The sequence below is a fragment of the Ailuropoda melanoleuca genome, chromosome 1 (genome assembly GCF_002007445.2).
Source record: "Ailuropoda melanoleuca isolate Jingjing chromosome 1, ASM200744v2, whole genome shotgun sequence".
NCBI lineage: Eukaryota > Metazoa > Chordata > Mammalia > Carnivora > Ursidae > Ailuropoda > Ailuropoda melanoleuca.
The window spans coordinates 80,611,392-80,638,956 of NC_048218.1; the positions used below are offsets into that span (position 1 = coordinate 80,611,392).

The following is a 27,565-nucleotide window of genomic DNA, read 5'->3' on the forward strand; positions in this document are numbered from 1 at the left end:
GGATGTGGGCTTCTTCCTTAAAGAGTTTATTTATTTATTTGAGAGAGAGAGAGACAGTCAGCAAGAAAGGGAACCCAAGCAGAGGAGTGGGAGAGGAAGTTGGCAGCTGCCTGCCTTCACAGCCACCCTTTTTCTTCAGAATAAAGTGAACATAAATGGGGAGGGGCTTTTCTACCTGATTGGCTCTCCAGTAGGGGGGTTTAGGGGTCAGTTCCCTTTTATATCACCAGCTGGCTGAGAAAATCTACTCTTTGAGATACCCTAGGGGCAACTCTAAGTCGGGGTTGACAGAGGGAAATATAGGATATGACTCCACAGGAACTTGTTGCTCTGCTTTTAGGGGCACCTGCGTGGCTCAGTCGGTTAAGCATCCGACTCTTGGTTTCAGCTCAGGTCATGATCTCAAGGTCATGGGATCAAACCCCACATCAGGCTCCGTGCTGAAGGTGGAGTCTGCTTGTCCCTCTCCCACCCCCTCTACCTCTCCCCTCCCCACACTCATGCTCTTTCTCTCTCTCTCTCTCTCTAAAATAAATAAGTAAAATCTTAAAGAAAACTTAAAAAGCATCATTTTATAATTCAGTGAGTCTCCTAAGGAATCTCTAACGAAAATACAGCAGCAACTGGTTGGTTGGTCTGTGGTCAATTTTCTTGGTTAATTATTTAAAATAAAAGGAACAAAAGACCCAATATTTGAAAAAGCAAGCGTTTATTTAAATATGTGGTCTTCCTTCTAGAGCTTTGAGGAAGCTTAATTTAAATTTCTTCCCCAAAGTAATCTGACTGCAATTTAGCTTTCATCTCAAAATGGGAAGCAATAGCACTTATGTTGGTATTTGATATTATAAGCAGAGGAATGTTTCATCGCCAATTCACACATCTCACTCATTTTATACAGAAGAAAATAGATGCCCAGGGAGCCTACGTGACTTGGCCAACACCTCCCAGCTAGTGAGAAATACGGGGTCTCTATTACACATGAGCAGGTAGGAACTGTCCAACAATTACTGCAGGTCAGTGTGCCTCGGTGCTTTACATATATTACCTATTTTAATCTCTCACAAAGTAGATATTAAAGGGCCAAACATAGGTACCATTTATCAAGTCTTCTTTGTACTAAGTACTTTAATTCCTTATCTTAAATCACCACAATAACCCTCTGATACAGATACAATGAGTCCTCTTTTACAGAGAGAGACCTCAGGTGCAAAGAAGTCTTGCCCAAGGCCACTTCTAAACAAAAAATAAGCCAGGGATTGCCACCCAGATGTACCTCTCACATGAAGAATCTGTGCTCTTTTCACTCTCTAAGTGGTTTTCAAAGTTCTGGTCACAGTGGTGACAGTGAACTCAATTTGGTGGAGCATCGAAAAATAAGGAAAAAGAACAGAATGCAACAGGGATAGCCTAATTTAAAAATACAGTATATCACATCAGCTATACGTATGTCTGTTTTGTGTGTGTGTGTGTTTCCAACACAACCAAGCAATTAGCTACATTCTGGCACTGTCTACCTAGAGATAGAATCATGTCCCACAAGTTAAAGGCTCAGTCTTGTAAGATAGCTCCCTGACCCCCTTCAGACGCCATTTGAAAAGTCCAGGTTGTCACTGGTGCTTCTGACCACCTGCTATAGATCAGTTTCCCATGACCCCCTCCTTAGGTTCGATTAATTTACTAGAGTGGCTCACAGAACTCAGAGAAACATTATACTGTCTAGATTTCCAGTTTATCTTAAAAGGATGTAATTCAGGAACAGCCAGATGAAGGGATGCGTAGGTCAAGGTATAGGGACATGGAGCTTCCATGTTCTCTGAGCAAGCCACCCACCCCCCATCTCCACGTGTTCTCCAACCCAGAGGCTCTCTTTTTGGATGTTTTAGGAAACTCCATCACAAAGGCATGACAGGTTCAACCACTGGCCATTAGTAATTGAACTCAATCTCTGCCCCCCTCCCCTCCCTGGAAGAGGTGGTGGTCAGGGGAATTGAAAGTTCCAACCCTCTAATTACGTGGTTGGTTCCCCTGACAATCAGGCCCCGTCCTTTGGTGCTTTCCAAAAGTTACCTTATTAACATAAACTCTGGTGGGGTTGAAAGTACTTTGTTATGAATAACAAAAGAAAACTTCATGGCTCATATCACTTAGGAAATTACAAGTTTTAGGAGATCTGTACCAGAAATAGGACAAGATCAAATATATATTTATTATAAATCACGATATGTGTGTATGTATGTTTTGATGTTTTTCTTGTGGGGCAAGGTCAGACCTTGAAAGCTACTGCACTAGAACGCAACTAATCTGTCTAAACCTCAGCAAAACATTGGTATACAGTATAGTTAACTACCTCCCTGCAGGTTATTAAAGCAGTACCCAGACCTGCTGTGGATCCTTCCCATCACATTCTCAATGGCAGCAGTGTTGTATTCCATCAAACTTGATCGACAGAGGATTCTTTCTCTACCCTGACACCAACTTTCTGACACGTGATCCCAGGCATGTGGGTTGACACAACCAAGTCCATGCCCAGGCATTTCAGCCAGCCCATGTCTCATGCATGACAAAGTCCATAAATTAGGACATCATCATTCAGTGTAAAAGATGACAGTCCATACCTATACACCTTGAGTCATTGTTATTTGTCCGCCCTTAGGTTGTCATGAAATAAAAGACTCTACAATACACCACACTTAAAATAGACCAACAGAATATCTGGAAAGAGCACAATTCATTTTATAAACCGTAGCAAGTTTTACAGTGAGACGAATTTTGGTTAGAAATAGTGGTTACTCTTTACAAGGTCCCGTATTACATGTTGGGGATCCAAAGACAAAGAAGGCTAGAGCTCAAAGTCCAACAGGTGTTTCAGGCATAGTAATGTCACAGGGGAGGAACTAGAAAGGGATGTGATGTAACATTAACTGCCTTGGTAATTAGTTCAACATTATAGAGAAAATGTGAAGAAAGAGCTTTGGTAATGTGGTGAAAATAACTAGATTGCTTTGAATCCAGGAACTGGTATTTACTTCTGTATATTGACTGAAATGAGAAATATCTACTAGGATCTGGTCAAATATATGTAATAGTGGGCACTAAAAATTTAGATTCTTAGTGAAATGATATCCTGTTTTAAAAGAAACAAATATGAACTTGGAATTTAAGTTTGCCTTTGTATTTTAGAGCTGAATGCAAAACTGGTATCCCAAATAGTCCTTTATTTGTTCGTCTGCTTTCTGGATATGCCAGATTTGGGAGGACATCAGTGAAAAAGATCAAAGATCCATGATTTTCTTTGATTTGTTGAGCATTTTTGTATTGCTGTTTGTGTGGTTGGCATTGTGAATAATAAAAACCACCTTACCTTGACTGCTTTCTGTTAATCCAGTGAGAGGCCTCTTTTGCATTGTCAACAAGCAGCGGAGAGCCTATCACTCTCACCTGTTTTATAAGGAGACTTCTCATCTGTTCTCAGTCTGGGGGAAGCTCATCCTTCACCTTCCAGCTCTAATTTACATAAACATATACTCATTACATTTCCTTAAACAATACTTTTGCAAGCGGGCCCTTTCAAAATCTATACTCCTTTTTGTGACAGTATAAAATAACTCATTTAAACAGAACATGGCAGGCAGGAAGAATTTAAATGCTGGCTAATTATCTTCTTGTTCATTATTAGTCAATATCTTTAAGATACTCTGCGTGCTATCAATGTTATACAAATTCACTCCCTTGTTAAAACTGTATTTTCTTGAAAGTAAAATGAGTAGTTTTGCCTCTTTTTGAGAATTAAATGCCTAATATTCTGAAAAAGATCCTGGCCCTGTGTGGTAGATAGTACCATGGGGTCCATGTGCTAGGGGAGGAAACTGAGGCAGAGAGAGGTTCAGTGAACTTGCCCAAGGTCTCAGAGTTGGCAGGTAGTGAGCCAACCACTAGCTGGCTTCAAGCCTGTACCAATCTGTACAGCCTAAGGGACCAGGTGCTCCAGGACGCAGTACCCTAGAATGGATTTGTGATTAGCAGCCTGTGAAAGTGGACTCTGGGTTTATCTCTTCTCTGTCTTTAGCTCTTTGGCCTTGGGTAGGTCGCAACTTCTCCAGATCCTCATTTCTTACCCCCAGTGGGGAAAAAAAAAAGGAGATATTGAGTCAAATGATCTCTTCACTGTTTCCCCTTAGCTCAAACTCTGAATCTTTATTGTGAGTCAACCAGGAAGGAAGATTACCATATTAATAGCCGTTCACTATTAAGGAAAAAAAAAAACGATCCCTGCTTTTGAGAAAGTTTTTGTTGTTTCAAAAGGAAGCCTGAAGGGCAAACTGTAACGGATTTGCAGAGAGGTTGGGAAAAACCCAAGAAAGAGAAAGAAGAGGGACTGGACCTGAACATTGAAAACAAAACAAATAAATTGAGGGAAAGAAAAATATACAACCCCCAAATAAAATAGACAGTCTTACCAAAATTTCTGTCACTTCAGAATGAAGAAATACTGGAAAGCAGTCATGATGGAGAGAACCCTGAGCCAGAGCAGCTCCGCAGTCCTGAAAATCTTTCCCCCACAAGGTAAGATTGCAGATCCCCTGCAGGAGTAGTTTTAACTCCTTGGAGTGGCGGGGAAAGGGGAGGGTGTCCTGTTTTAAATCTCATCACTCATTTTTCCCCGATAAAAGCACATATTTATACTAACCTTCACTTACGTACCTGAGAATAAACTCCTAGATCTCATAAAAGCAACAAGCAAGAGATGCACATGACTTATAAAGCAAGTATTTTAAAAAATGAATTATCAAGAAAATAGAAAATAGTAAATGTAAACTAATGTTGATAGATTGAATTATTGGTTTGAAAGTATTTAAAGGGAATAGGTTCCCCAAAGACACAGTTTATACAAATTTAATGCTATTTTTGGACTACAGGAAGGTATTTGCATGCATGTGACTACTCTGCAGTTCAGAAAGCCTAAATTAGGGTGTTAACCACCAAAAGCATAGGGGAAATGCGTTAAAAAAAAAACAAAAAAACTTTATACTCAGAATCTCCATCATTAGCTCTATTCTAGCAATCATCACATTATTTATATCCACACCATTTTGCTTAGTGACTTATGAGCCACTCTTGTGCCCAGGGACTATGATAATACTTAGCTCTTAGCAGGCCTCCAAAATATGCTTGTAGAATAAATGAACCAATGTCTTTAGGAACTTGCCTGCTTGATTAAAGCCCGTATTAGTTTAGTTAGTCTACTTTATACTCTTTCGCTTTAAGGTGTACTCAAGGAAACATGTGGGCTCTTACCGACTGAAATGTTATCTCCCCCAGTTATAGTAAATGGCCCACATCAGCATAACTGAAACTGTCTTTAGTTGGGTTGTCTCAGAAAAGCACCACTTGGCAATGTGTTCTGTTGTTGCCTTTAAGTGACAGCGTACCTTTTTTTTTTTTTTTTTTTTTAAGAGAGAGAGTGTGAGCAGGGAGGAGGGAGAGGGAGAATCCTAAGCAGGCTCCACGTGAAGCACGGAGCGAGCGCGACTCGGGGCTTGGATCTCATGACCCTGAAATCATGACCTGAGCTGAAATCAAGAGTCAGATGCTTAACCAACTGCACCACCCAGGCGCCCCAGGAAAAAAAATAATGATTTTAAGCACTATGTGATAGCACTGTGCACAGTCCCTACCTTCAGAACTTCTATTTTAGCTAGGAAAAAACACATGAAACAATTAGTAGGTAGCACAGTAATATATGTGATTAAGTATATATTTTGGGAGGAGGGCAGGAAGAGATGCTTAACGGAAGAGCACAGTTAGGGTTGGATTTTCAAGACTTCAATAGGTCCAGGAGAAATGATGTTCTGTTGGTTAACTTACACAAGGTGTGGTCATGAATGAGATTTGTGACAGATGATAGTGGTGGTGGGAAAAATAACCTATGGGGAATAAAGAAGGGAAGGAAGATTCCGTAAAGCCTTGGGAACCAGGTCGAAGATTAGATTTGATGCTCAAGACAGTAAGGAGCCTTTGAGGTCTGGTGCAAAAGAGTATCTACAACCAAAAAAATCACATGCTTTCAAATTTTAAAAACATATACAGACTGAATCACACCATATCTTAGACTAAGAACTGAGCAGGAATTGGGTGAAAAGCAGAGGAGAACATACTATGTACAAATATACTGACGCAGCACTCAGACAGAAGCAGGCCTAAGAACGTTCCTGACTTTCAAAGACTTGAGCAATTTTTGAACCTACCTTCCAACACCTAATGATATCAAATAAAAGGAAAATATGACCCTTACAATGGTATCTGATGGCTCCATAGCTATGGGTTTTCATCTCTTTCCTGAACAATCGACTAGAAAATAGAAGAATTCCCCCAACCTAGACATTCCAACATAAGTCATTTAACAAACCAAAGAAGCATTTTAGGTGGCTCCACGGCAGAGGACACGATAATCCTCTATCCCAGGCATAGCAGCAAGTCTGAACAGCAGCAGAATTAAGATTGTGTGCTACAGACCTCCCTGACGTTAAACAGAACAAGTTGATAATATAAACAAACGGTGTTCGCACAGGAGTTTGAAAAGTTTGTGAAAGTACACATCTGCTGACAATTTTCAAGTTGTTTATTGGAAATCACAGATTTATTTTTAAAAACTCACTAATTATTTTGCCATACAAGAGCAAAATTCAAATAATATAAATATTTAACATACTGGTATAAAATTAATAATATGGAAAAAAGATGCAAACCAACCAAGAGGTAAAAAGTTTTTAGCAATAACACTGTGTACAACCATCGTCTACTCAAGTGACCATCCAGGCTGGTAGTTTATCTTCCCTTTGTTGACGATTTTTGAGACAGCCCTGCATTAGAGCACCAAAAAGTTTTTCCTTCTTTTTTAAAAGGCTGGAATCCTTTTATTTACAAATATTCTTCTCAGTACTTTAAATCTAATGAAGGAAGCATCTAGCAATTTCCTTCTTATTAAAAAAGGAAGTGCCTTCATATTTCCTTTAAATTTAAAGCTGTTCCATTCTATTCTAAGCAAAAATAAAAAGATGAGCACAGTCGAGGAGAGCTTTTTTGCAAATAAATAATTGTTTCACAAAATTACTGCTGTAAACAAGATCATTTCAATGGCCAGAGAGACACTTACGTTTTCAACCAATGGAAAATTTAAACAGGTACAAGTATAGATACACAGGGTGTGTATGGCCAAAAGGCAAATGGTTATTAAAGAATCAACTAATAAAAATTAATTATAAACCAGCTTTGTCAAAATGTGACTTTGTTATCTACATGTTTCAAAATTGGTCAGAAAATTTAAACTGTCATGATCTAAAAACGCTGAACCTACTCTGAAAGTAACTACAAACCCAGAATGGTTGACACTGTAGTTTTGGACATTAGTTAAAAATTCTAAATTATCTGAGCAATCAATGTAAACAAGCCTCAATTTTCAAAATAGAAAAAAAATTAACAAAAAATTTCTGTAAACATTAAAAAGCTATCTGCAAAAAATTATATCATCCTCCAGTTGTGTTTACCAAGAATTTTTTTCGTTCTGTTTTCTTCTGCATGTTTCAGGCCTCATCTAATGAGATGAGACATCTTGGTTTTCCCTAACAGGCACCTCTGTGGAGAGACAGGTTTCATATAATCAGTTCAGCTGCTGTTGCTGAAGTCACCATTTTGGACGTCATATAATCCTTGGGACAATAGACATCACCTAGTTCTTTTTGTAGTGAGGGGAGGTAGTTGCATCATGACCACATTTCTATCCTGCTCTGTAAGATAAATGCAACTTACACTTTTAGAGCTCAGCCATAGCTCTTTGAATAGGAAGCTTCACAAATATTTTAAACCTCATTCTGGTGACATTTCTACCACTTCATTCTGCTTTCAAGTGTGAAGTATTTCAAAGTTGATTACATCTCTGATAGTCATTTTGATGAAAGAACTGATTTTTTTAAAGATAGGATAGCTTTGATTTGGTGTTGAATGCTCTCAGTTTTAAAATCTGATAAAGTACTGTGGTTTACGAGACCTTGTTGGGGAGGGGTAGGCTAATTTTAGTCATTGTTACAATAATTTACACACCAAGAATTTTATTTTATAAATTACAGAAAAGGAGAAAAGAAGCTTTTAATGTTCTTTCTTTTCGAAGTCCTCTCCATTATTATATTCCTCTGTGCAAACTACATTCAAATAACTACCTTAAAAACAGACCGATATTGAATGTTTAAAAACCAGCTGAAAAATTCATTAAAATTGGCTGATTTGAATTAACAATGATTTCTCCCTAGAGAAAGACCCTGTGAGTAACAAACGGCCCATGTTTTGCTTCATTTCTAATAATTAAAAAATTTACATGAGTACCAGTTAGGGCAGAGTGAATGACAGCTCAAATTTCATATTACACTTTGAAAAAAAGACATAAATATATTTTAAATGACTCTAATACTATCTAGGTAAATTAGCTATGTGGATGTGACAAAAAGTGATTTGGCTGTTTATAAAGAAATCGTGTACATTTTTCTAAGTCTCCTCTGAAGAAGAGGAACCTTCTTCTACCAGGTTCAAGTACTTTCTCCTATGCCAATCCTCCCTGCCCACATCTCCCCCAGTCAAGTGCTCTCTAATAAAAACTAATTTGTAAACCTGGTCCGACAATATATTCATTTCTTTGAAATGTTGTACTATACATTCACTTGGTATTTTCCAAAAGCAGTTACTCTAACACCAAGGCACCTTAATTAACTTCTCTATGCCTCAAATATTCACATGGCATCGAGTGAGAACTTGAATTTCCCTTTAGTTTTGTCTTCATAAGCCTTTTCTAAGTATAAATTCCTTGAAATGAATTTAGGCAATGAAGTAGATAAGTTACACCGAATAGCTTCTAGAATCAAAGAAACATTCTGATAGACTGGGTTTTCAAAATATTTCTTTGTTTTTTCATATTCATTTCACTTAAGGTATCAACAAACATCTAAAGTTTTTTCATCCAGGTTTGGCTCAGTGACAGTGAAAACATACAACATTCAAGTACTGTTAGACAAAGGCAGCCCTACAAGGATATGTGTCCATATAGGTCAATTTGCAAAGGAGAACTATCTTAATTATCCTGCAGTATATTTTACCAAAAAACCCTTTTGAAATCGTTTTGACTTTAGGGTCTGTGGCATCCCTCCAGAGGTCCTGAAGGTCTTGTACATGCCCATGAGATGTCATCATTTTATTGTAGATGCAGGGATGATAAGGAGTTTTACCTTCCCCGGAGAAAAACACATGGTTTTGTGGTACGATCCCCATTTTATTGGCACAGAGGCCCATGAACACATCATCTATGTAAAGACTAGAGTTAAGTGTCTGTGATGCCTCGTGGACTTTGGCGGCTACGTCACTGGAGATCACATAGGCAGCTCCAGCAGTATAGTCAGGGTAAGCCGGCCACTGGTACATTTCATAGGGGACATAGTATTTGCTGCGTTTGTCTCTAACAGGAGGAGCACCACGATGAACCCGACCAATCCAAAAATCCTGAACACCAATTTTTTCTAAACTTTGAAGGTATTCAATAAGATTTGGCATATGAATAAATATGTCATCATCAGCAGTCATAAGGAATTTGGCATGAGGACAAAAGCTGTTTGCCCAACTGAACTGCAGAAGTAATTTAAGAGTAAGGTTATAGAAAGAATCAGCAAAGTCTTGCTGGATTAGATCACTGTACACCTGATCTTCCCAGACCAGTTTTCTTTGCAGTTCTTCTCTTGTCAGTGGGTTAGAAGGTGTTCCTAAAGCAAACAGAGTTTTGATGTTGGCATTAAGTTGAGACTGAACATACTTCTCATTGCCCCACGTTTTTCTAATTGCAGAACGTCGATCATAGTTTTCAGGAGCGGTTTTTACAAACAGTAACAGGAGGATGTCTTGTGCTTGACACTTCTGCTCGTGGTTAATCAAGTACTGATAGTGGGTAGCCCCATCCGCACTATGCTTAAGAGACAGGCTATCATTCACAAAGTCATAGCTATTGATGAGGTATCTGTAAGAGTAGGACTTCATATGGCTCACAATGTGATTATCGATGGGTCCCCAAAAAACCATGAGGCTTAGTATAAAACAAGTGGCAAATAAATGAACAAACTGCCATTTTTTAACTCTCCTGCCACTCACAAACATTCTGACATCCATGCAGCTCTGTTTTTACTTAGGATTGGTTTTAAATGGGCGCTTGCTCCTTCGAGAGCGTAGAACTTGGTATTGTGGAGAACAGATGTCCATCTTAATACATGTTCGTCATTAAAAAAGTAGGAGCTTCTTGGTTCACAAAATATTTTCTTTTCATACCATTTTTTCTGAGATTGCGAAAGAGTGGAATGCCCAGTAGGAGGAGAACATGGGCAGGTCACAGTGTTTCCACACCGGCATCCTTCGTTGAGTTAGGTGACTGGCCTCAGGTAACTAGTCCATACGCTTCTTTCTGTGAGAGTCAAGTGCCACCTGCTAGAGTCAGGAAGAGAAAAGATGACCAGTGAACGGGGGAGAGTGACCAAAAAGAAAGAAACTATTTTTCGTTCCTTAAAAATGAAATGTAACTTGCCCGATATGGACAGAAGGTGATAAGGCTGCTAGTATTTCGTAGAGACATACAGGTATTTATTTTTTGGTGGGTGTGGGGGAAAGGATAGGGAAAGGGAAAGAACCACTCACTCTCTACTGTCCTCCCCTTCAGAATACAGAGGCCTTTTCCTTGTCTCAACCTTAAAAAATAAAAAGCCTCCCAAATGGCTATCAGCCTATACACTTAAAGTTCACAATCTCACATGGGTGTGTCCAGCAATATACTGAACTGCAACACAGCCAGGATGAAAGGAGCTGCGGGGACGCCTTGTTTTATGGCACTTTGCAAATACTGCCTTTTTTTTTTTTTAATTTTACTTTTTTTTTTTATTAAAGATTTTATTTATTCATTTGACAGAGAGAGAGAGACAGCCAGCGAGAGAGGGAACACAAGCAGGGGGAGTGGGAGAGGGAGAAACAGGCTCATAGCAGAGGAGCCTGATGTGGGGCTCGATCCCATGACGCCGGGATCACGCCCTGAGCCGAAGGCAGACGCTTAACCGCTGTGCCACCCAGGCGCCCCGCAAATACTGCCTTTTTTACAAGTTGAAGGTTTGTGGCAACCCTGCGTCAAGCAGGGGGTTGCCATTTTTCCAACAACATCTGCTCTCCTTATGTCTCTGTGTCCCGTTTCGGTAATTCTCATAATATTTCAAAGGTTGTCATTATTTTATTTGTAGTGATGATCTGTGATCAGGTGACGGTGACTCGGTAAAAGCCTGGATGATGGTTAGCATTTTTTAGCAATAAAGTATTTTTAATATGTATATTTTTTTAGACATAATGCCATTGCACTACTTCATAGATTACCATAGAGTGTGAACATAATTTTTATATGCACCGGGAGATCAAAAAATTCATTTGACTCACGTTACCATGATATTTGCCTTATTACGGTTGGTCTAGAACCAAACCTATAGTATCTCCAAGGTTATGCCTGTGTATACTTCAAGGCAAAATAGATGAATGATGAAAAGTTCGTAACAGTTAAAATTCATTAAAGCTTGCCCCAAATAAGACAGGAATAACAGTAAGATTTTGTTTTAAAAAAATCAAGGTTTGTAAATCAAGTAGTTGAAATACAATTTCAAAAGCATCGCTCAAAAGCATCTCTAACCAAAATGACGTTGTGAGCCCCACATCTGTATAGTCATCTTTTTCCTGTTCTTTTTCATTTGGAAACGCGACAGGTCCCACAAATTTAGCACATGCAAACCAGGAAGCCACAGGGTTATAGCCAAAAAGCACTGTTTTTGTAGCCCGGCAATGTGAACACCAGTGACGGCTCTTCCTCTGCTCAGTAGCATCCATCTAACCCAGAAATCTGAAATTCCAGGATAACCCCAATTAACTCAAAGTGTTTATGTAAATTAAATGGGAATGTACATAAATATATAGATGGAGGCAGATAATTACCTTGTACAGAGGGACACTCAAATGCCATTTCTAGCCCCTTCTACTGTCTTCTCCCCTAAAACCTGCTGTTGCCATTTCTTTCTTTGTGTCTGACTGCACTTCATGCATCTGTGCCACAGATCTGGAAGTCCTCCTTTTCCTCCATTCCATATCCAGTTACTTAATCCTGTGAATTGCTTCTTCTAAATCTCTCTTCCTGTTATCATCACTTCTCACCCATACCAGTGCAGCAGCCACAATGATCCCTGACCAACACATCCTCTACCCTACAGAGTGATTTTTCTAAAGCTCAGATCTAACCATGAGACTAACTGAGCTCCTTCACCCCCTTTAGATGCTCTCAACTAGTTGTCAGTACCAAAGTGTTGGCTGGAAACTCGGCCCTGTTTGCTATTTCATACAGGGAAGACTTTGTACCAGCAGTCCTGTGGCCTGGTGAGCCCTGCTCCCCTTGCGAATAAGAAGTATTCTAATCTTCAGTAAATTCCACTGGTATCCTTTTCTGGGAAGTCAGAATTGAGGCCACCCTCTAGCACTACCAGCAAAGATTATTCTTATCTGTATTACCACAGCACATTCTTGCACCCATCTTCCTGGACTTACTTTTTAATTTAACTGCCTCCCCCAATTATACTGGGAACTCCGTGATGTCAGGCACGATGTCGTAGACACCCTACCCTCAGCATCTAGGTCAGTGCCTGACACCAGGTAGGCATTCTCTGAATGTTGGTGCAAAGAACCATGGAGGTGTGGAGCCACCTTTCACTCAAACAGCTGCTCACTTGGGAAGAACTAGGGTCGGGAGGTCCAGTCAGTCACATGTCCTCTCCTTTCTTTCATGACTAGGAGACAGCACCTCCCGTCCTCAAGGACTCTGTCCCCAGTGCTTATCCAAAGTAAGATACATACTTTTGCCTGGAGTAGTCTCTCCCCTCAGGGTTAACATATCAGTCTCCTGAGCTTTCAACAGATTGACAGGAAAAAGACCATGCAAGCTGCACTCATTCCAGGCTGGCTGGGTAGCTGAGCCCACATCACAAGTCCCAGGGAAAAGGCCCTGCTTTTGTGCCCAAAGATCTCAACCTTAAGTCCTCTGTCCTTGAGCCCCGCTATAAAACCAACTGCATACACTGAGAGCACCCTGCTCTACGGGCCTAACCTTGGCTGTGGGACTTCCTCCCAACTTCTGGCCCTTTAAATACAGCCGTATTACCTGTCTGCCGAAGTTACTCCATGTTGGGCTGATAACAGCAAAGACCAGGCGTGCAAAGGTGCAAGGAGTGTAGGAGATCGGAGCCAACCCTCACGGAGACTTTGTCCAGAGATAATCATCTTATCCCCTAGGGTACAGATTTTAAAACTTGCTAGTGCCTCTCAGGAAGTCACAACCAGTATTTAAAAAAGAAAAAGAACAAAATAGAGAATGGCATAGTGCCCTGAAAGTCGTTTAAGTATCATTTTGTGAAACTTTCAGTTTTATGGATATGTGCCTTCAGGTTGGGGTGTAAAATATATTTTTTTATGTGCTTTACCATCAAAAAAGCAAGAAATACTACTGTAAGGGATACATCAGTATCAGAAATTTCCCCTCTTAGTTTGGCTGGTCATGGAGGACCGAATCCTCTAGAGTAGAATGGAAAAGACAGCGGAAAATATCAGTTTCTGATGGTGGCATCTGCCTAAACTTTGCAGAATCACTTTCAGTGGGTGGAGGGGGCACTTCCTCTTGGACTTAACAGTGCTCGCTTCGATAAGGGTCCCCCTGTGAGGGCGGATATCCCCTTCTGCCTCTAGACTTGGAGGCTTAATGCAAAGCAGCAGAGAATTCTTAAGGGCAGATTTTAAGATCCCGTAACTATTTAAGAGTTTTAAGAAAATTATCAATTGAAACTAATCTGCAGTTTCTATTCCAACAGACCCTGGGAAAGAGACAAAGAGGAGAGTAACCTTTGGAACTACAGGCAAAACTAGCTTCTCATTTCTGAGCAGCTGTGCTAGTAATGTTGCAACGTTAGCTCGCTTTGCACCTATTCCCAGTTGTTTACAAGTCTGAGCTGCTTGCTAGACAATCAGCCCACAGGCCTAACTCCTCCAACACCCACATAAAGACTTGACTCACAGAGGCCCCAGTATCTCTCCATGAATGGGGCCTATTACTCCTCTGATTGGTGTGTTCTGCTGCTACCGTGCATTTTAGCAGCCAGCCCAGAACATGCATTTATCCCCCTGCTCCCACCCCTGCCACATATGTATTTACCTTATTTCCCTATATTTCTTCACCTGTTCCCCATTGACCTCAAAGAGTCAAACAGTTTCTGAAAAATGACAAAGAACCTGTCACAAAGCCAACAACCCACACTACTTATATAGGTTCAGAACAGCATGTGAAATTCTAACATTTTTTTTTAAGATTTTATTTATTTATTCGATAGTGATAGAGACAGCCAGCGAGAGAGGGAACACAAGCAGGGGGAGTGGGAGAGGAAGAAGCAGGCTCATGGTGGAGGAGCCTGATGTGGGGCTCGATCCCATAACGCCGGGATCACGCCCTGAGCCGAAGGCAGACGCTTAACCGCTGTGCCACCCAGGCGCCCCAGCATGTGAAATTCTAAAACAAGATTTCTCCAATCTCAGCAGCTTGAATTGTTTAGCTATCATTTATACCAATCATAACCAAACCCCACTGATAGGACTGATCTGATGAGGGGAAGATTAGGAAAGGTGAACTACTCTTTCGCAATACCCAGCTTTTCTTTTATAACAAAAGAACACCCGAACTCCTCCAAATTGAACACAGTCACTAGGTGGCATTGCCCAACCAGAAGCAAAATGCACCTCCATGGTCTAAACTCGTTCATTACAACCAAACTGTGTTGCCCACCAGCCCCGGCTTTGCTGATGGGTGCCACGCACATGCAACCGACAACTGCTCTTCCGGGTCACACAGAGTCTAAAGCTCATCTAAAGCACATCTTCTAGCTTCTGTCTTCCAACGTGCAGGGGAGGGGGCTGCGGAGAAACCCACAGGCCTGCCCGACCTGGAGAAAGAAAATGCTGGGCCTGCCAGGAAACAAAGGAGCCAGATAATGCCCGTGAGCTCAGTAACCATCCCCACCAGAACGCTGTGCCTGCAGCTTCCTTTGTGTGCACAAATGGGCAGTTCAGGGACCAGGCCACAGGCTGCGAGCTCCAGGGCTACCCCGTTTGGGGCCGGGTTCGTTGTGTAACCTCGGGCAACCCTCCCTGCACTCTGATTTGGTGACTTCATCTGCAGATCGGGGGTGAATGTCAATGTATTGTTACTGCGGGGATGTAAAAATTACAGATGATTTCAGAGTCTGCTGGAAGTAGGAAACAGGAAAGACCACAAGAGAGAACAGGACAAAGAAATGCTCAGAGGCAAATACAGACAGTCCCCAACGTATGATTTTTTTATTTTATGACGGTGTGAAAGCAATATGCACCCAGTAGAAACCATACTTCAAATTTGGAATTTTGATCTTTTCCCAGTCTAGTGATATGCCGTACGATACTCTCTGGCGATGCTGGGCAGCGGCCAGCTGTAGTTCCCAGTAAGCAAGGCAATCATGAGGGTAAATAACCACTACACTTACAACCGTTCTCTTTCTCACTTTCGGCACAGTATTCAATTACATAAGCTATTCAACATTTTAGTATCTAATACACTTGGTGTTAGGTGCTTCGCCCCACTGTAGGCTAATATAAATGTTCCGAGCACATTTAAGGTAGGCTAGGCTAAGCTATGATGTTTGGTAGGTTAGGTGTATAAACACTTTTTTGACTTCCAATATTTTCAATTTACAGTGGGTTTATTGGGATGTAACCCCTCCTTCATTGAGCAAGACCTGTATGCAAACAGTTGGACTATAACTTGGGTTTGCTTCTATTTGGATTGAAAAGAGGGAACAGATACTCTCAGTATTCTCTTTCCTAATAGAGAGAAGCAGCCAGCAGAATAAAGAATAGAAGTAGAATAGGAACATCAGAAAAGAAGGTGGCTGAGCCTGCCCCAGATGCTTTTCAGTTTGGGAGCCGTGCCCCACTGTTACTCAAAAATATTTCTTCATAAGAGAACTCTTTTCAACTCTTCCGGAACAAACTAGGTACTACAAGTTACCGTAAATGACCTCTGATTTTTTTCTCCTTTGCTCTTACTGGTAACCCATTTCTTTCTTGGGTTTACTTTAGTAATCCTAAAATATTATACAAAACCTGATAAAAATTTTGAAGTTTTAATCAAGATAGCGAGGCCTGCACTTTAAGTTCAAGTCAAACAACCTCACTGTTCAAAGTTTCAACAAATCCCACAAGTATGTGAGTATTTGTTATGGAATCATTATGCCAATTGGGCGTGATGGGAGTCATGCTGTAGTATTTTATAGTCTCCTCTCTGAAAGCATCTGCCATCTAGTTGAGACAAGACTCATGATGCCCGTGTTCTCATGGGCAGTAATCAGCAGATCACAGTAAAGTGCAGACAGTGTCACAGCACTAATTTAGATGATACCAACTCTAGGCAAAAAAGGTGAGTCCCTGGTAATAGAGATTAGTGACAGCAGGATAGGAAGGCCTGAGGATGAACAGTATTTAGGTGGTTACAGGAAGAGAAGCAATCTGTTTCAGTCAGGAAAGGAAAAACATAACAACACGGCAAATACTTGAGATACAGGCATATATTTGAAAGCCGGGAGGTCGGGGCCTGCTTATGGGGGACCTTGAAAATGAGGCAGGGGAGTCGGTGTGTGCCGAGGGCAGCAAGAAGTCACAGAAGTTTCGGTTTTTTGTTTTTAATGATAAGTGCCTTGTCAATATGTACTAAGCGCTATGTGAAAGGGACTAATCTGGTGGTGGCATGCAGGATGGATGTGGGATGCCTGGAGATAGGGCCCCCCGCTCCATCGGGGGCCTCACGCTGATGCAGAATGAGGCCAGGAGGGCCTAGTCTAGGGTGGGGGAAGTGAGGAAGGAGGTCAGAGGTAATGAAAACCCTTCTGAGAAAAACAAACCCAGCGCTATCTGATGAGTGGCCTGGGATGGGAGGAAAGGAGGAGGGGGGAGTTCCAGTTTCTAGCATTAACGACAGCGGAGGGGAGACTGGTTTCCTGAGTTAGGAGCAAGGAGGGAGCATGTCCTGGGGTTCGGCTGGTGTTGAGCGGGAGGTGCCTGAGAGACAGCAGGTGAAGCAGTCAGGGGTCAGGTGAGACTGGAGGAGGCAGCGGGACTGCAGATGCAGGGAGCAGGGAGCACTCTGAGCATTAGGAAGGGGGCTGCTGTGAGGCCAGTGAGCCTCCAGGACCAGAGAGGAGCAGAGAGGCCCCGGAGGAAGTAAACTCGGGGACGGAGGAGGGGGAGGAGGAGGGGGAGGGGGCAAAGAAAAAGGAAGCATCTTATTTTATGTTACGTGCATGTATTTTATTTTACGCGTGTGCATGCATGCATATATTTATGTGGCATCTCAATTTATTTGCACTGGTTTGAATTCAAGGACTAGGTAGTATCTTTTGACAAATGAAAGAGAATACTGTACAAATTCCGTAAAACTTCAGATGGTTATTTCTTCTAAAAAGTACTATTTTTTTTTAAAGATTTTATTTATTTATTTGAGAGAGAGAGAGACAGCCAGTGAGAGAGGGAACACAAGCAGGGGGAGTGGGAGAAGACGAAGCAGGCTCCCAGTGGAGCAGGGAGCCTGATGCAGGGCTAGATCCCAGGACTCTGGGATCATGCCCTGAGCTGAAGGCAGACGCTTAATGACTGCGCCACCCAGGTGCCCCCTAAAAAGTACTATTTTAAAGGGCTAGTTCACAGAAAATTGAAATGGGGTAAGGAACGGGTAGAGGGTGATAGTCGGAGGGCAGGACAGACAAGCCCCATGCGGGAGGTGAGCCGTGGGGCAAACAGCGGGCGCTGTGTGGGGAGCCATGTGGGGAGCCATGGGGGTGGCTGGAGCAGGGGACGCATCTTCCAGGAGGAGCAACACTGAATCTGACACCTGAAGGCTGAGGAATGTGAACTAGAGAAAGCCCTGGGTTTGAATTCAAAATGTATTGATTTTGTCTCCAACTGTATGGTTTCTTGACCATTGTTTCTGGCCATTGTTGTAATATATCACCAACATCTAATCGTAGAGAAACTATATTTCCCAATCTTACTTAGCAGACATGCAACATACAGAAGTCTAAGGAGCCCTTATGTTATAACGGGTATACCATTCTGTTCACGTAACCTCCCACACACTCAAGACAACTTACCAGCAAGAAACTCATTTACGTGGCTTCACCTAACAACTGCATTCCCTCTGAAATGTCAAATTCCAGTCCACTCACTCTCCAGTCCCTTGGCTCTTCAACTCCGACCTCTAAATATTCACCCAGAATCCTCTGCCCACCTCTTGCCTGCTCCTTAACGCTTGAACCCCACAGCAATCGCCTGATCTTTCTTCTTCCCACCTCCCTGTCTCAGAGGCAGAATCATCTGGCGCCTTTGCCCTCTTCTCACTGGTTCCTGCCCTTCCACCCCAACAACCCCAGACCTCGGGTCCCTCCTGCCTTCTTCAACTTCTGCAATACCTACCAGGCTGCAGGGGAGGCATAACGTGCCGGGCATTCGGCATCACTACAAATGGCAGTATCTAGCTGTGGGCAGAGGGCTCAGTGCTGTGTGACCATCCTTCACTTGTCCTGGACCTTCTCTCTCTCCTGTCCCCTCCCCTCATCAACCATACTCAATCTTCGTCCTCTTCCAAAGCCTGTGCCCCTCACTCTTAGCTGATGGCTTCACCTCCTGCCTCGCAGAAAAAGGAGAAGACATCACACACGTTGTCCCTTCTCATCCCCACGTGGGCCTCCTCTTCCTGGTCCCCAGGCTGTCCAACCCTCTCCATCCCCTCTGTAAAGCACACTGACTGTCAGGGAGAGGCAAGGGAGGTACTCATTTAGGTCACAAAACTTAAAAGTCATAAAAATATAACTGTAGACTAAGGATGCTCCTTAAGTAAGTAAGTTAAAAAAAAAAAGCCTGAGTACTTCAACCTTCTATATTTAAAGTTGTATTACTTATAGTATAATTCCATATGAGACAGTTTTTGGTTCCTGTCCTACATAACTCAGAGGAAATAAATACGACATTTTCTGTCCATCTTCAGATAGCATTTTGTTCTACGCTCTAAGTATTGTTTTCCTGGCTTGTTCTAATCATCTATTCCCTGTTAAAGAGAGCTAGGACCAATCCTCAAGAGACAAGTTGCCGTGTTAAAGGAAATCAGGTTTAGCCCTAAATTTACAAGAAAGGCTATAGTTTGATCGCCTACATTTTTCTCAGTGAAATTTGTTATAGTCATTGGTGATGAGTAACACAAGTGGGTACTGTTTAGTAAAAATTGCCTAATCTGTTTGCTCAAAAAGGAAGGAAACAACCCAAAGTTTGCATTTACAACTCACATTTTAAGTGAGAAAAATTAAATATTCCCTCAATTGATATTTTTATTCTTTACTTCATATTTGAGTGTTTCCAATACAAGGCCTGTAAAAAAAGGAAAAATTCTACCCAACAGCTGTCTTTAGATGTTTTTGTGGCTGTGACTTGAGCTATGAAAATTTAGCTCAAGCTATTGGCAGATACAGCCACAAACAATACATTTATAGAGTTAGCTCTTGATTCAGTGGTAGCCAAAGACTTTAAATTCCAACTTCTAGCAAGCATGGATGTGGGGCAGAGGGAAAAATTAGTTATAAAACCTACAATGTGAATCCAGTAACAAGTTCCCCCCCATATAAACAAAATTATATGTTTCTTTATCAGTTAAACATGGGTATAGATTTCTGTTTGCCAGTTATAGGGGATAAAAAGACAAGGAAATGCCAAATGAACAAACAAGTAAAGAGAGGCCCTAAGACAAGTACTAAGGAAACTGGTGGCGAGGGACTATAATTTTTATATTTTAGAGGAGTTATGTTAAAAGTCACTGAAAATTCCCAGTAACAGAATTTGAAACAAAAAAGCAGAAATAAAAGTAGGTCTCAGAGTGGTCAAACATTTGCTTTTCTAAGCTTGGCCTTCTGTATTCATTCCTGAGGCATAGTTGTTTGTGTTGACAGGGCTGCTTGCTCTTTTAAATACAATTCTTGTCAGTTTTATTCTTGCCTAGTTAAGAAACAAACTTCTCCTTTTGCCCACTCTAGCAACAGTTGCTAACATGGGAGTGTTTACAGTGCTCTGGGCTCTATTCTGACTGCTTTAGGTCTATGGAAACTCTTTAAGCCTCACAACAAAACCTATGAGGGAGAAGGCTTTCCCTGTGTTGCTGGAGAAACTGAGGCATCCAGACATGGGGCTGACCATGTAACCTCCAAAATTCCAGAACCCATGGAAGCTCTGAAGCAGCTGATGGATTCCAGTTTCTGTCCCTGAGCTCCACACCTGCCTTCCTCCCTGGCACTGGCCAGCTGCTTTTCCTGGAGCTTCTATCAGGATGGGAGGGCAGGGAAGTGTGTGCGGCAGGGACAGGAGAAACACCCAAGAAGGCAACGAATCTGCTTCCTTGAAGTCTGGAGTCATTTACATTTTACTATCACTTGCATTTTGTAATCCACCCTTTCTTTGTAACCCACCTTTTCTTTAACCTTCCATCTCAATTTTCTCTCCTTCCTTTTCTTGGTCCAAGTAGCATAAGAGAATGGCAAAAGTGACCTCATGAGTTTGTGTCCTTTGGGTACATAACGTCTTTCTTCCACAAAGAAGACTGGAGGATTTAAGGACAGAAGGGAGTCAAAAAGAGGTGAGAAGGAAGGAGAGGAGAGTAAAAAGTATAGGACTCAGGATGTTTCAAGCAAATATTCGATGAGTAAGTATTGGATGAATTGAAAGGTACAGCTGAGATAAAATTATAATATGAAAAATAGTGATTTAAAAATACGGTCACAGGGGTGCCTGGATGGCTTTGTCAGTTAAGTGTCTGACTCTTGATTTCGGCTCAGGTCATGATCTCAGGGTCAGGAGATCGAGCCCTGCAGTGGGCTCAATACTCAGCATGGAGTTTGCTTGAGATTCTCCCTCTCCCTCTGCTCCTCCCCCACCCCCACCACTCACCGCACATGTGCTCTCTCTCTAAATAAAAATAAATAAAATCTTAAAAAAAATAAAATAAAAATAGGGTGACACTATAACCTGATATAAACCTATTATGTGAGCTAGATATACAAGCTTCTTGTCCAATGGCAGTTCATGTGTCCCATTCTAAATATTATATTTGGAAATAACATTTGATTGAGGGTTTACAGAGTACAAAAAATAATGGTATAAAATGTAAGAGGTATATATAACATTTCTGTCTCAATCAACATTTACTATAACAAGTTAACTATCATTTATTAAACACCGACCTATTCCAGGGATTATATTGAGCAGCCCTGAAAGTAGGTAATGCCTACATTTAATTAATTCAACAAATATGAATTTACCACATACTGTGTAGTAGGCCATAGGCAGGACGCAGGGAAAGCTTCAGAGATGTTTCCAGCGTAGAACCCCCTAACGGAGTAAGCAAGTGTTCTGGTGCAATCTGGAAAATGGACCTGATCAAGGCACATGGGCAGAAAAACCAGAGTCTTAGAACATGAACAAAAGTAGACTTATATTCTGTTGCTTCCATTTACTGGTCACATGAACTTGACTTCTCTCTAAACCATGTGCCACAGTCTTTTCTGAGGATCATTTGAGACCATTTATTTGACAAAGGGTGGTCCAAATCAGGTGTTCAATCTATGCTAATTTCCTTTCTCTAGAAATTGTTCATGCATCTGTAACATGATGCTGTAGTTAGTAACTGGTATTCTTTAGGGGTTAGTTACCTTTCAAAATGGTAAGCTATACACTAATATTCTTCTTCTCAAAAAATATTCATTAGATATAAGTTTCTAAAAATACCGATCTGATTGCTAAGGGGCACTTCATACATCCCAAATACTGGTGAGACTCAGAACAGAAGTATCATTACTAATTGGCTGAACATGCCTTTCCATTATCTTTGACAGCAAAGAACAATATGGTTCCCACAAGCGCTTAAAAAAAAATTTCTACAAAGATGACACAGACAAAAGATTATAAGGCCCTGTAAATTATGGAGAAGGAAACCCAAGCTGAGTCAGCTTTTTAACTTGCTTTGCTAGAGCACTATAAAGAGTTGCAGAAAACACTGTAGGAAAAGGAATAAAGAGAGAAACTATGAAATCTTAGGTGGATCTTAAGCTATGCAGTAGTATTTTGAACTTGGACTTTTAGGGGCTTATTCCCTCCAGACATGGTAGAACATTCCTTTCTATAGAAAACTGGCTTCTAGGATCAAAGCCTTCACTACAGAAAATAAATAAATCTTAAAAAATAAGTTACAGATGAAAGCCAGTCTCTGAATTTCCAGCACTGAAATGTAAAAAATCGCTTTTATTTATTCTAAGTTTACTTCTCACCTGATCAAGTTTCTTATCTTTCAGTACAAAGATTCTTATACCTCCTATATATATGCATACTAGAAGAAAAATATCCTGGATTTGCATTGTTCTGGCTAAATGTTTGCTGGCAAATGGAAGAGCTCTTATAATAATTTGCTGTGCCTTAATTTCTGGAACATAGACACAATATATGCAGCTCCTAACAAGATTATTCTAACAATGGAATAAAATAATGGCTATGGCAATATTCCAAAAAAGGCATAATGTGCTATAAAATGCAAAGCTTAGAGCAATTCAGTTGAGCACGTACAAAATTCCAAAAAGATAGGCTACATTGTTACACTGGGAAGAGACCACTTCTGAATTTCTCCCAGTTTCTTTCTACAACATCCTAATGTTCTGTTACGTAGATTATGGAGCAGTTGGTCCTCAGAACTCTACCTACAATTTGAAAGTCACCAAGTGCAATGATTCCAGCCAAAGTGACCCATTTTAAAAGATGACCCATTTCAAAACCCAAGAGTTATTATTCAAGCTGTTCTATATTTAAGAATTTGCAAGTTATTTCACTTTCCTACAATCTCCTTATTTGAGTCAATCTTCTATAAAAGGGGAATTTGATCTCCATTTTAATGAAATATAATGTGACATTTTTACTTGCTAGAGCCTGCATTGTATTTTAAAAATTATTCTCTACCATCTGAGGTTTTGGGGGGGCTTTTTTGTTTGGGCAAGACATTTATTTATGTGTAATACACTTATGCCTCCTAATCACCCCTCATTCCTCAGAAACAGCTTCTCTGAGTTGTGGCTAGAACTTTCCCTTGTCCTCACTCTCATCTCCATCAGAGGGTGTCAGGGTGAGCCCCAGGGTAACTGAAGTGAGTTAGAGGGAGTCAGCCTCAGCTTTAGCTTCCCAGCGCTCAATAAATGGAGGGTGCCTGTAGGAGCAGGGGAAGGGAGGCAGAGAAGAAGCAGAAGAGAGAAGGGTCATATGAAGTATATAATGTAAACATTCAGGTATCAAATTTATCTTGCTTTACAAAAATAATTAAAAAAGAGTTGACCAAAAAGCAGTCCCCCCTCCCCTGTGACAAGATATAAAATCTACCATTAAGTTTCTTTTGAGAGAGTTGAAACCTGAGCTGCTAATCAGCACTGTCCCTTTCAGAAAGTCCAAGAGGGCATCTGTTCAGTGCTACCACGGAACACAACTACCTTTGAGCATCCTTTCTGGGTCAATTTCAGTTTCTCAAGTCCCTCTCCCTTCCCCCATAGGGACCGGGCAAAGTTCCCAAAATAAAGGCACAGAGGAACAAATTCAATTCTAACGGATGTACTTCCATCAGAGAATTACCCTAAATATGAGCTACAAGCCACCAGCAGCCACTGTGCGGTTACAACATCGGTGACCCTTTAACATGACCCATAACCTATGAAAACCAGCACTGGATAAGAAAAAAATATAGGCTGTGTAGTTAGAATCGGATGAAAAGTTACTACTTTGACCTATATTGTATCTGAGTAAGCAACCGGCTGCCACTTCAGGTTACAAAATAAAATTCGTCAGTTAAAAAAAGAGTGGCCAAGACCTACCGGTAACAAGAGGTCTCCTTTCCCAGTTTCCCCTGCCTGCCCACTTCCTTGTCTCCATTTCCCTAGTCAGTAACTCGCCGAAAGTTTCCCCAGTCTGGCGGCTTCCTAATTTCCAGCCCGATGCACACTCTCTACCCGATTTCACCCCTGCAACCCAGGGATGGTAGCACGGTTGGGAAACCCCATCCGAAATCCGGGGACCGCAGGGTGCGGCGTTCGCCCGCGGGCTCCCGCGCTCCGGCCCGCCTCGGTATCCCCGCGCGGCGACCCCCTCCGCTCGCCTTGCGGGAGCTCCCCGGGGAAGGAGGAACCCGCTGGGCCCCGGGAAACTTAACCCCAACTGGAGCTCCGGGGCCCTCAACCTACCTGCCGCACCCGGGCGGCGCTCGGGCCGGGGTGTCGGCTGCCGGGCGCCCGCGCCCGCCGGCCAGAGCGAACAAAGACGCTCGGATGAGGGAACGCGCCCTCCCCTTCCCCGCCGCGCTGGCGGACGGCGGGCAACCCTGCCCCGTGGCGGTTAGGGCCTCCCGAGGCTGGGCCGCTCGCGGTCCAGGCCAGAGCAGAGGGCCGAGGCCCGGGTGTCTGCTCCAGCCGTGCGCCCTGGCCCCGGCGCGCATTCCAACCTTAAGTCCTGGAGCTACCCATGCGAACGGGCGTGCCTTCACCTCCTCGCGGGTCTCTTCCCCTTTCTTTCCCTCTTGGCCCCTCAGAGACCTCTCCTGGTCCAAAGAAAGCAAAAGAGAGTCCAAGTCTCCTTCCCCGTAGCCCGAGAGCTGCTCCGGTGAGGAGGCGCGGCGCAGTGGGGCTGCCGTGCCGGGCAGGGGCGGGGCAGAGGCTAGGCGGCCCGGAGCACTCTTTGCGGACCTCGGGAGTCCGGCTGCAGTCCCCGGCACAAAGAACCAACCAGCCGCGGAGCAGAGATTTATCGCTCCAAGTGTGCCAGAAATTCCCCACTTAGTGATCCGGAAGGGAAGACAACAGTTCCACCCACGAGGGCCCTCGGTTAGGGTGCGGTGGGCTGCACAGCATTTTTTTAAATCGTACGATTGATCGCACATATGAATTCCATATGAAACAACTGGTCTCGATACACTTTTCATTAGGAAGTAGGATTTGTTATACTAATGATCCGTTCGTTCAGAACACGCAACAGTTATGCATATACGGTGGGTAAGTTTTGCCTGAGTTGTAGTTCTCTGATCATCTGATTTTCCTTTCAAGAGTTCTACGGGCAGGCTAGTCCTTTTAAAAGATCTCTTGTCACGCCACTTATGCCTTGAGCTTCTGGGGCCTAGGTCACAACAGAAGAAAACTCTGATTTACATCAAACTAAGTAAGCTTCGCTACAGCAGTTCCTTTTTAAAAATACAATTGGGGAGGGATCACCAGCGCCCCAATGATTTTACCTTCAAGGCCAGCTCAAATTCAAAGAGGGCTTAAAGCAAAACTCACCAAGTCCAAGCCCAGCTCCTTAAACTCCTAAGTCGGAGGTCGGCTCTCTTCCTGGCATCGGAGCGAAAGTCGGTGGTCTCAAGAACAAAACTTGCCCGCTTTAAATAATTGGGCCGGGACTGGGCAGCCAGTGCTGAACTCGGCTACCTTCCCCGGGCGGGGGCGGGCTGGAGCCGGCTGAAGGGGAGGGCCCAATCAGGGGCTCCCGGCGGAGGGTGGGGGTGCGGCCGCCGGGAGCCTCCCCTGCGGCGCGGCCAGGGCACGTTTCCTGCACCTTTTGGTGCTCACTGCCAAAGACGAGCGTGGCCCGCGCCTCCACCGCCAACTCGGCTGGTTGCTGAAGGTGATGGGTCCCGCCCAGTCAGTTCTTGTTAGTGCTTGACGACTCCAGGAAGTACACACCCTACCGCCTCTTCGGTTAATTGAGATCGACTGAGCAAGAATCCGCAAGAATGGCCCCTTTGAGTTGTTTCCCCCCTTTCAAAATACTTCATGCACGTAACTGGACAAAATCAGGAGAATATAAATTTCTAATAAGGAAAGAGATTATAAATAAATCCTTTATGGTTTTGGTTTCTTGTCCGCGAAACGTTCTAGCCTTCTCCTAATAGAAAAAACATTATCATTTAACAGGTAATGTTTTGAATGATTTTGTAATTGTACATATTTCCGAACATGACAGAAAACAAAACATTAACCCAAATACTTCAAGAAAATAAAAGCTTTGGTTTTCTTATTGTAAAGGCAATAAGACAGGTAATGGGTTAAAAGTACTTTACTGAACCAGAGTTTGAAACTGTAAACAACGTTGTATTTGTTATTTCAAACTAGAGTTTATGAAGTTTTGTAATTGCTTTCTTTAAGCTCTTCACCGTATTTTCAATCATGCAGTTCTTTTCATATATTATCAGTAGAGAGCATGACTTAGCATTGCTAAGAGATCATAGTGCCATATGCATGTCGGACCACATACAGAAATAGTAATACAATGTGATTTGTAAGGGTCACCGACAGTGACCCATACATAAGCTGATTCACTGTTTGTACAGTGCAAATCACCTCCCTTCTTTATCTATGGGAAATAAAACCCCGACTGTGGTTCCACATACAATCCCCCCCCCAGCAGTCATATGTATTTGTTCTATTTATGTCCAAATGTTCGTTTACCATTATATTCCTTTCAGGTCATTTGGAACCAGGTCCATATACACAGGTGTCCCCCCCCCNAGGGTCCCCCCCCCCCCCCCGTTTTCCATCTGTGTGAACACATAGGGCTGTACCTGCAAGAAATACAAACTGACTCAAACATTGAAAAACGCATCTAAAAATCACATATTTACATCATTCTCTTTACACATAGACACCACAGACAGATAAACGATTTCAAAAGTGAGTCAGGAGGTCTGTAAGAGGTTGTAGGGCTTGTGGTTGGGGGAGGGGAGAGGATGTGGATGGGAGAGGGGGCCCAGCAGAGTGAACCAGAACACACACCACGCAGGGAAGGGGGCAGCAGCCTGGGAGCCTCCTTTGTCCATCTGGGAGCATTTCCTGCGGCAGGCTGGTTCCCTATCCCACCCCACAGGGAGAGGAAGAGGATGATAGACTTGATGGTATAGAACAAAGTACTCATGTTTCTTTTTATTGGGAGGGATTGTACGAAAATTCTGAAACTAGTTGGAAATAAAAATAGGTGATAGTGGCGATGCTGATTTGAACAGCACGGAGAAGGACTGTGTTGTGCCCATGTCCTCAGTGTCCACAGTATCTGCTTGAGAACAAAGACCGCTACAGTTAGATTTATAAACGACTTTACTTTAAATCTCTCTCTCTCAGAAATGTGCTTCACAGAACACTAGAAAGTACTATGGAAAGTACTGGAAAAAGTACTATACCATGAAAGTGATAAACTTGAAAAATGAGAAGCATTGCAATTGGCATGTTAGATTGAGAAGGGACAAGATAGGTCAGAGAGAGAGCAGAGGGGAAGCAGATGTAGGAGAGAGGGCTAG

General features: G+C 42.4%; 2 protein-coding genes across 22 annotated transcripts in view; one reads left to right on the forward strand and one right to left on the reverse strand.

Annotated features, from left to right (window-relative positions):
* Positions 1-27,565, forward strand: part of MCF2L2 (MCF.2 cell line derived transforming sequence-like 2) — a 260,280-nt gene that overhangs the window by 157,811 nt on the left and 74,904 nt on the right. Inside the window, exon 15 of the mRNA XM_034662062.1 lies at positions 4,478-4,563. Coding sequence (XP_034517953.1) covers positions 4,478-4,563 — 86 coding nt within the window. The remainder of the gene's footprint in view (positions 1-4,477; positions 4,564-27,565) is intronic.
* On the reverse strand, positions 6,602-25,897 carry B3GNT5 (UDP-GlcNAc:betaGal beta-1,3-N-acetylglucosaminyltransferase 5). Of its 21 annotated transcripts, XM_034662153.1 has the most exons (5): positions 25,557-25,897; positions 24,728-24,823; positions 21,529-21,635; positions 13,256-13,382; positions 6,602-10,509 (listed from the first exon to the last, which is right to left on the reverse strand). In XM_034662153.1, the coding sequence occupies exon 5, from the start codon at positions 10,195-10,197 to the stop codon at positions 9,052-9,054; it is 1,146 nt and encodes a 381-aa protein (XP_034518044.1). In that variant the 5' UTR covers positions 10,198-10,509; positions 13,256-13,382; positions 21,529-21,635; positions 24,728-24,823; positions 25,557-25,897; the 3' UTR covers positions 6,602-9,051. The 21 variants fall into 21 exon arrangements, with proteins under 21 accessions (XP_034518044.1, XP_011218653.1, XP_019651368.1 ...); XM_011220351.3 differs by lacking the exon at positions 24,728-24,823; XM_019795809.2 differs by lacking the exons at positions 13,256-13,382; positions 24,728-24,823 and adding an exon at positions 20,673-20,803 and having other exon boundaries at positions 6,602-10,506.

Coding starts and splice junctions, on each gene's coding strand:
- B3GNT5 (XM_011220355.3), bottom strand. CDS start 10,197: ATGGATGTCAGAATGTTTGTGAGTGGCAGGAGAGTTAAAAAATGGCAG.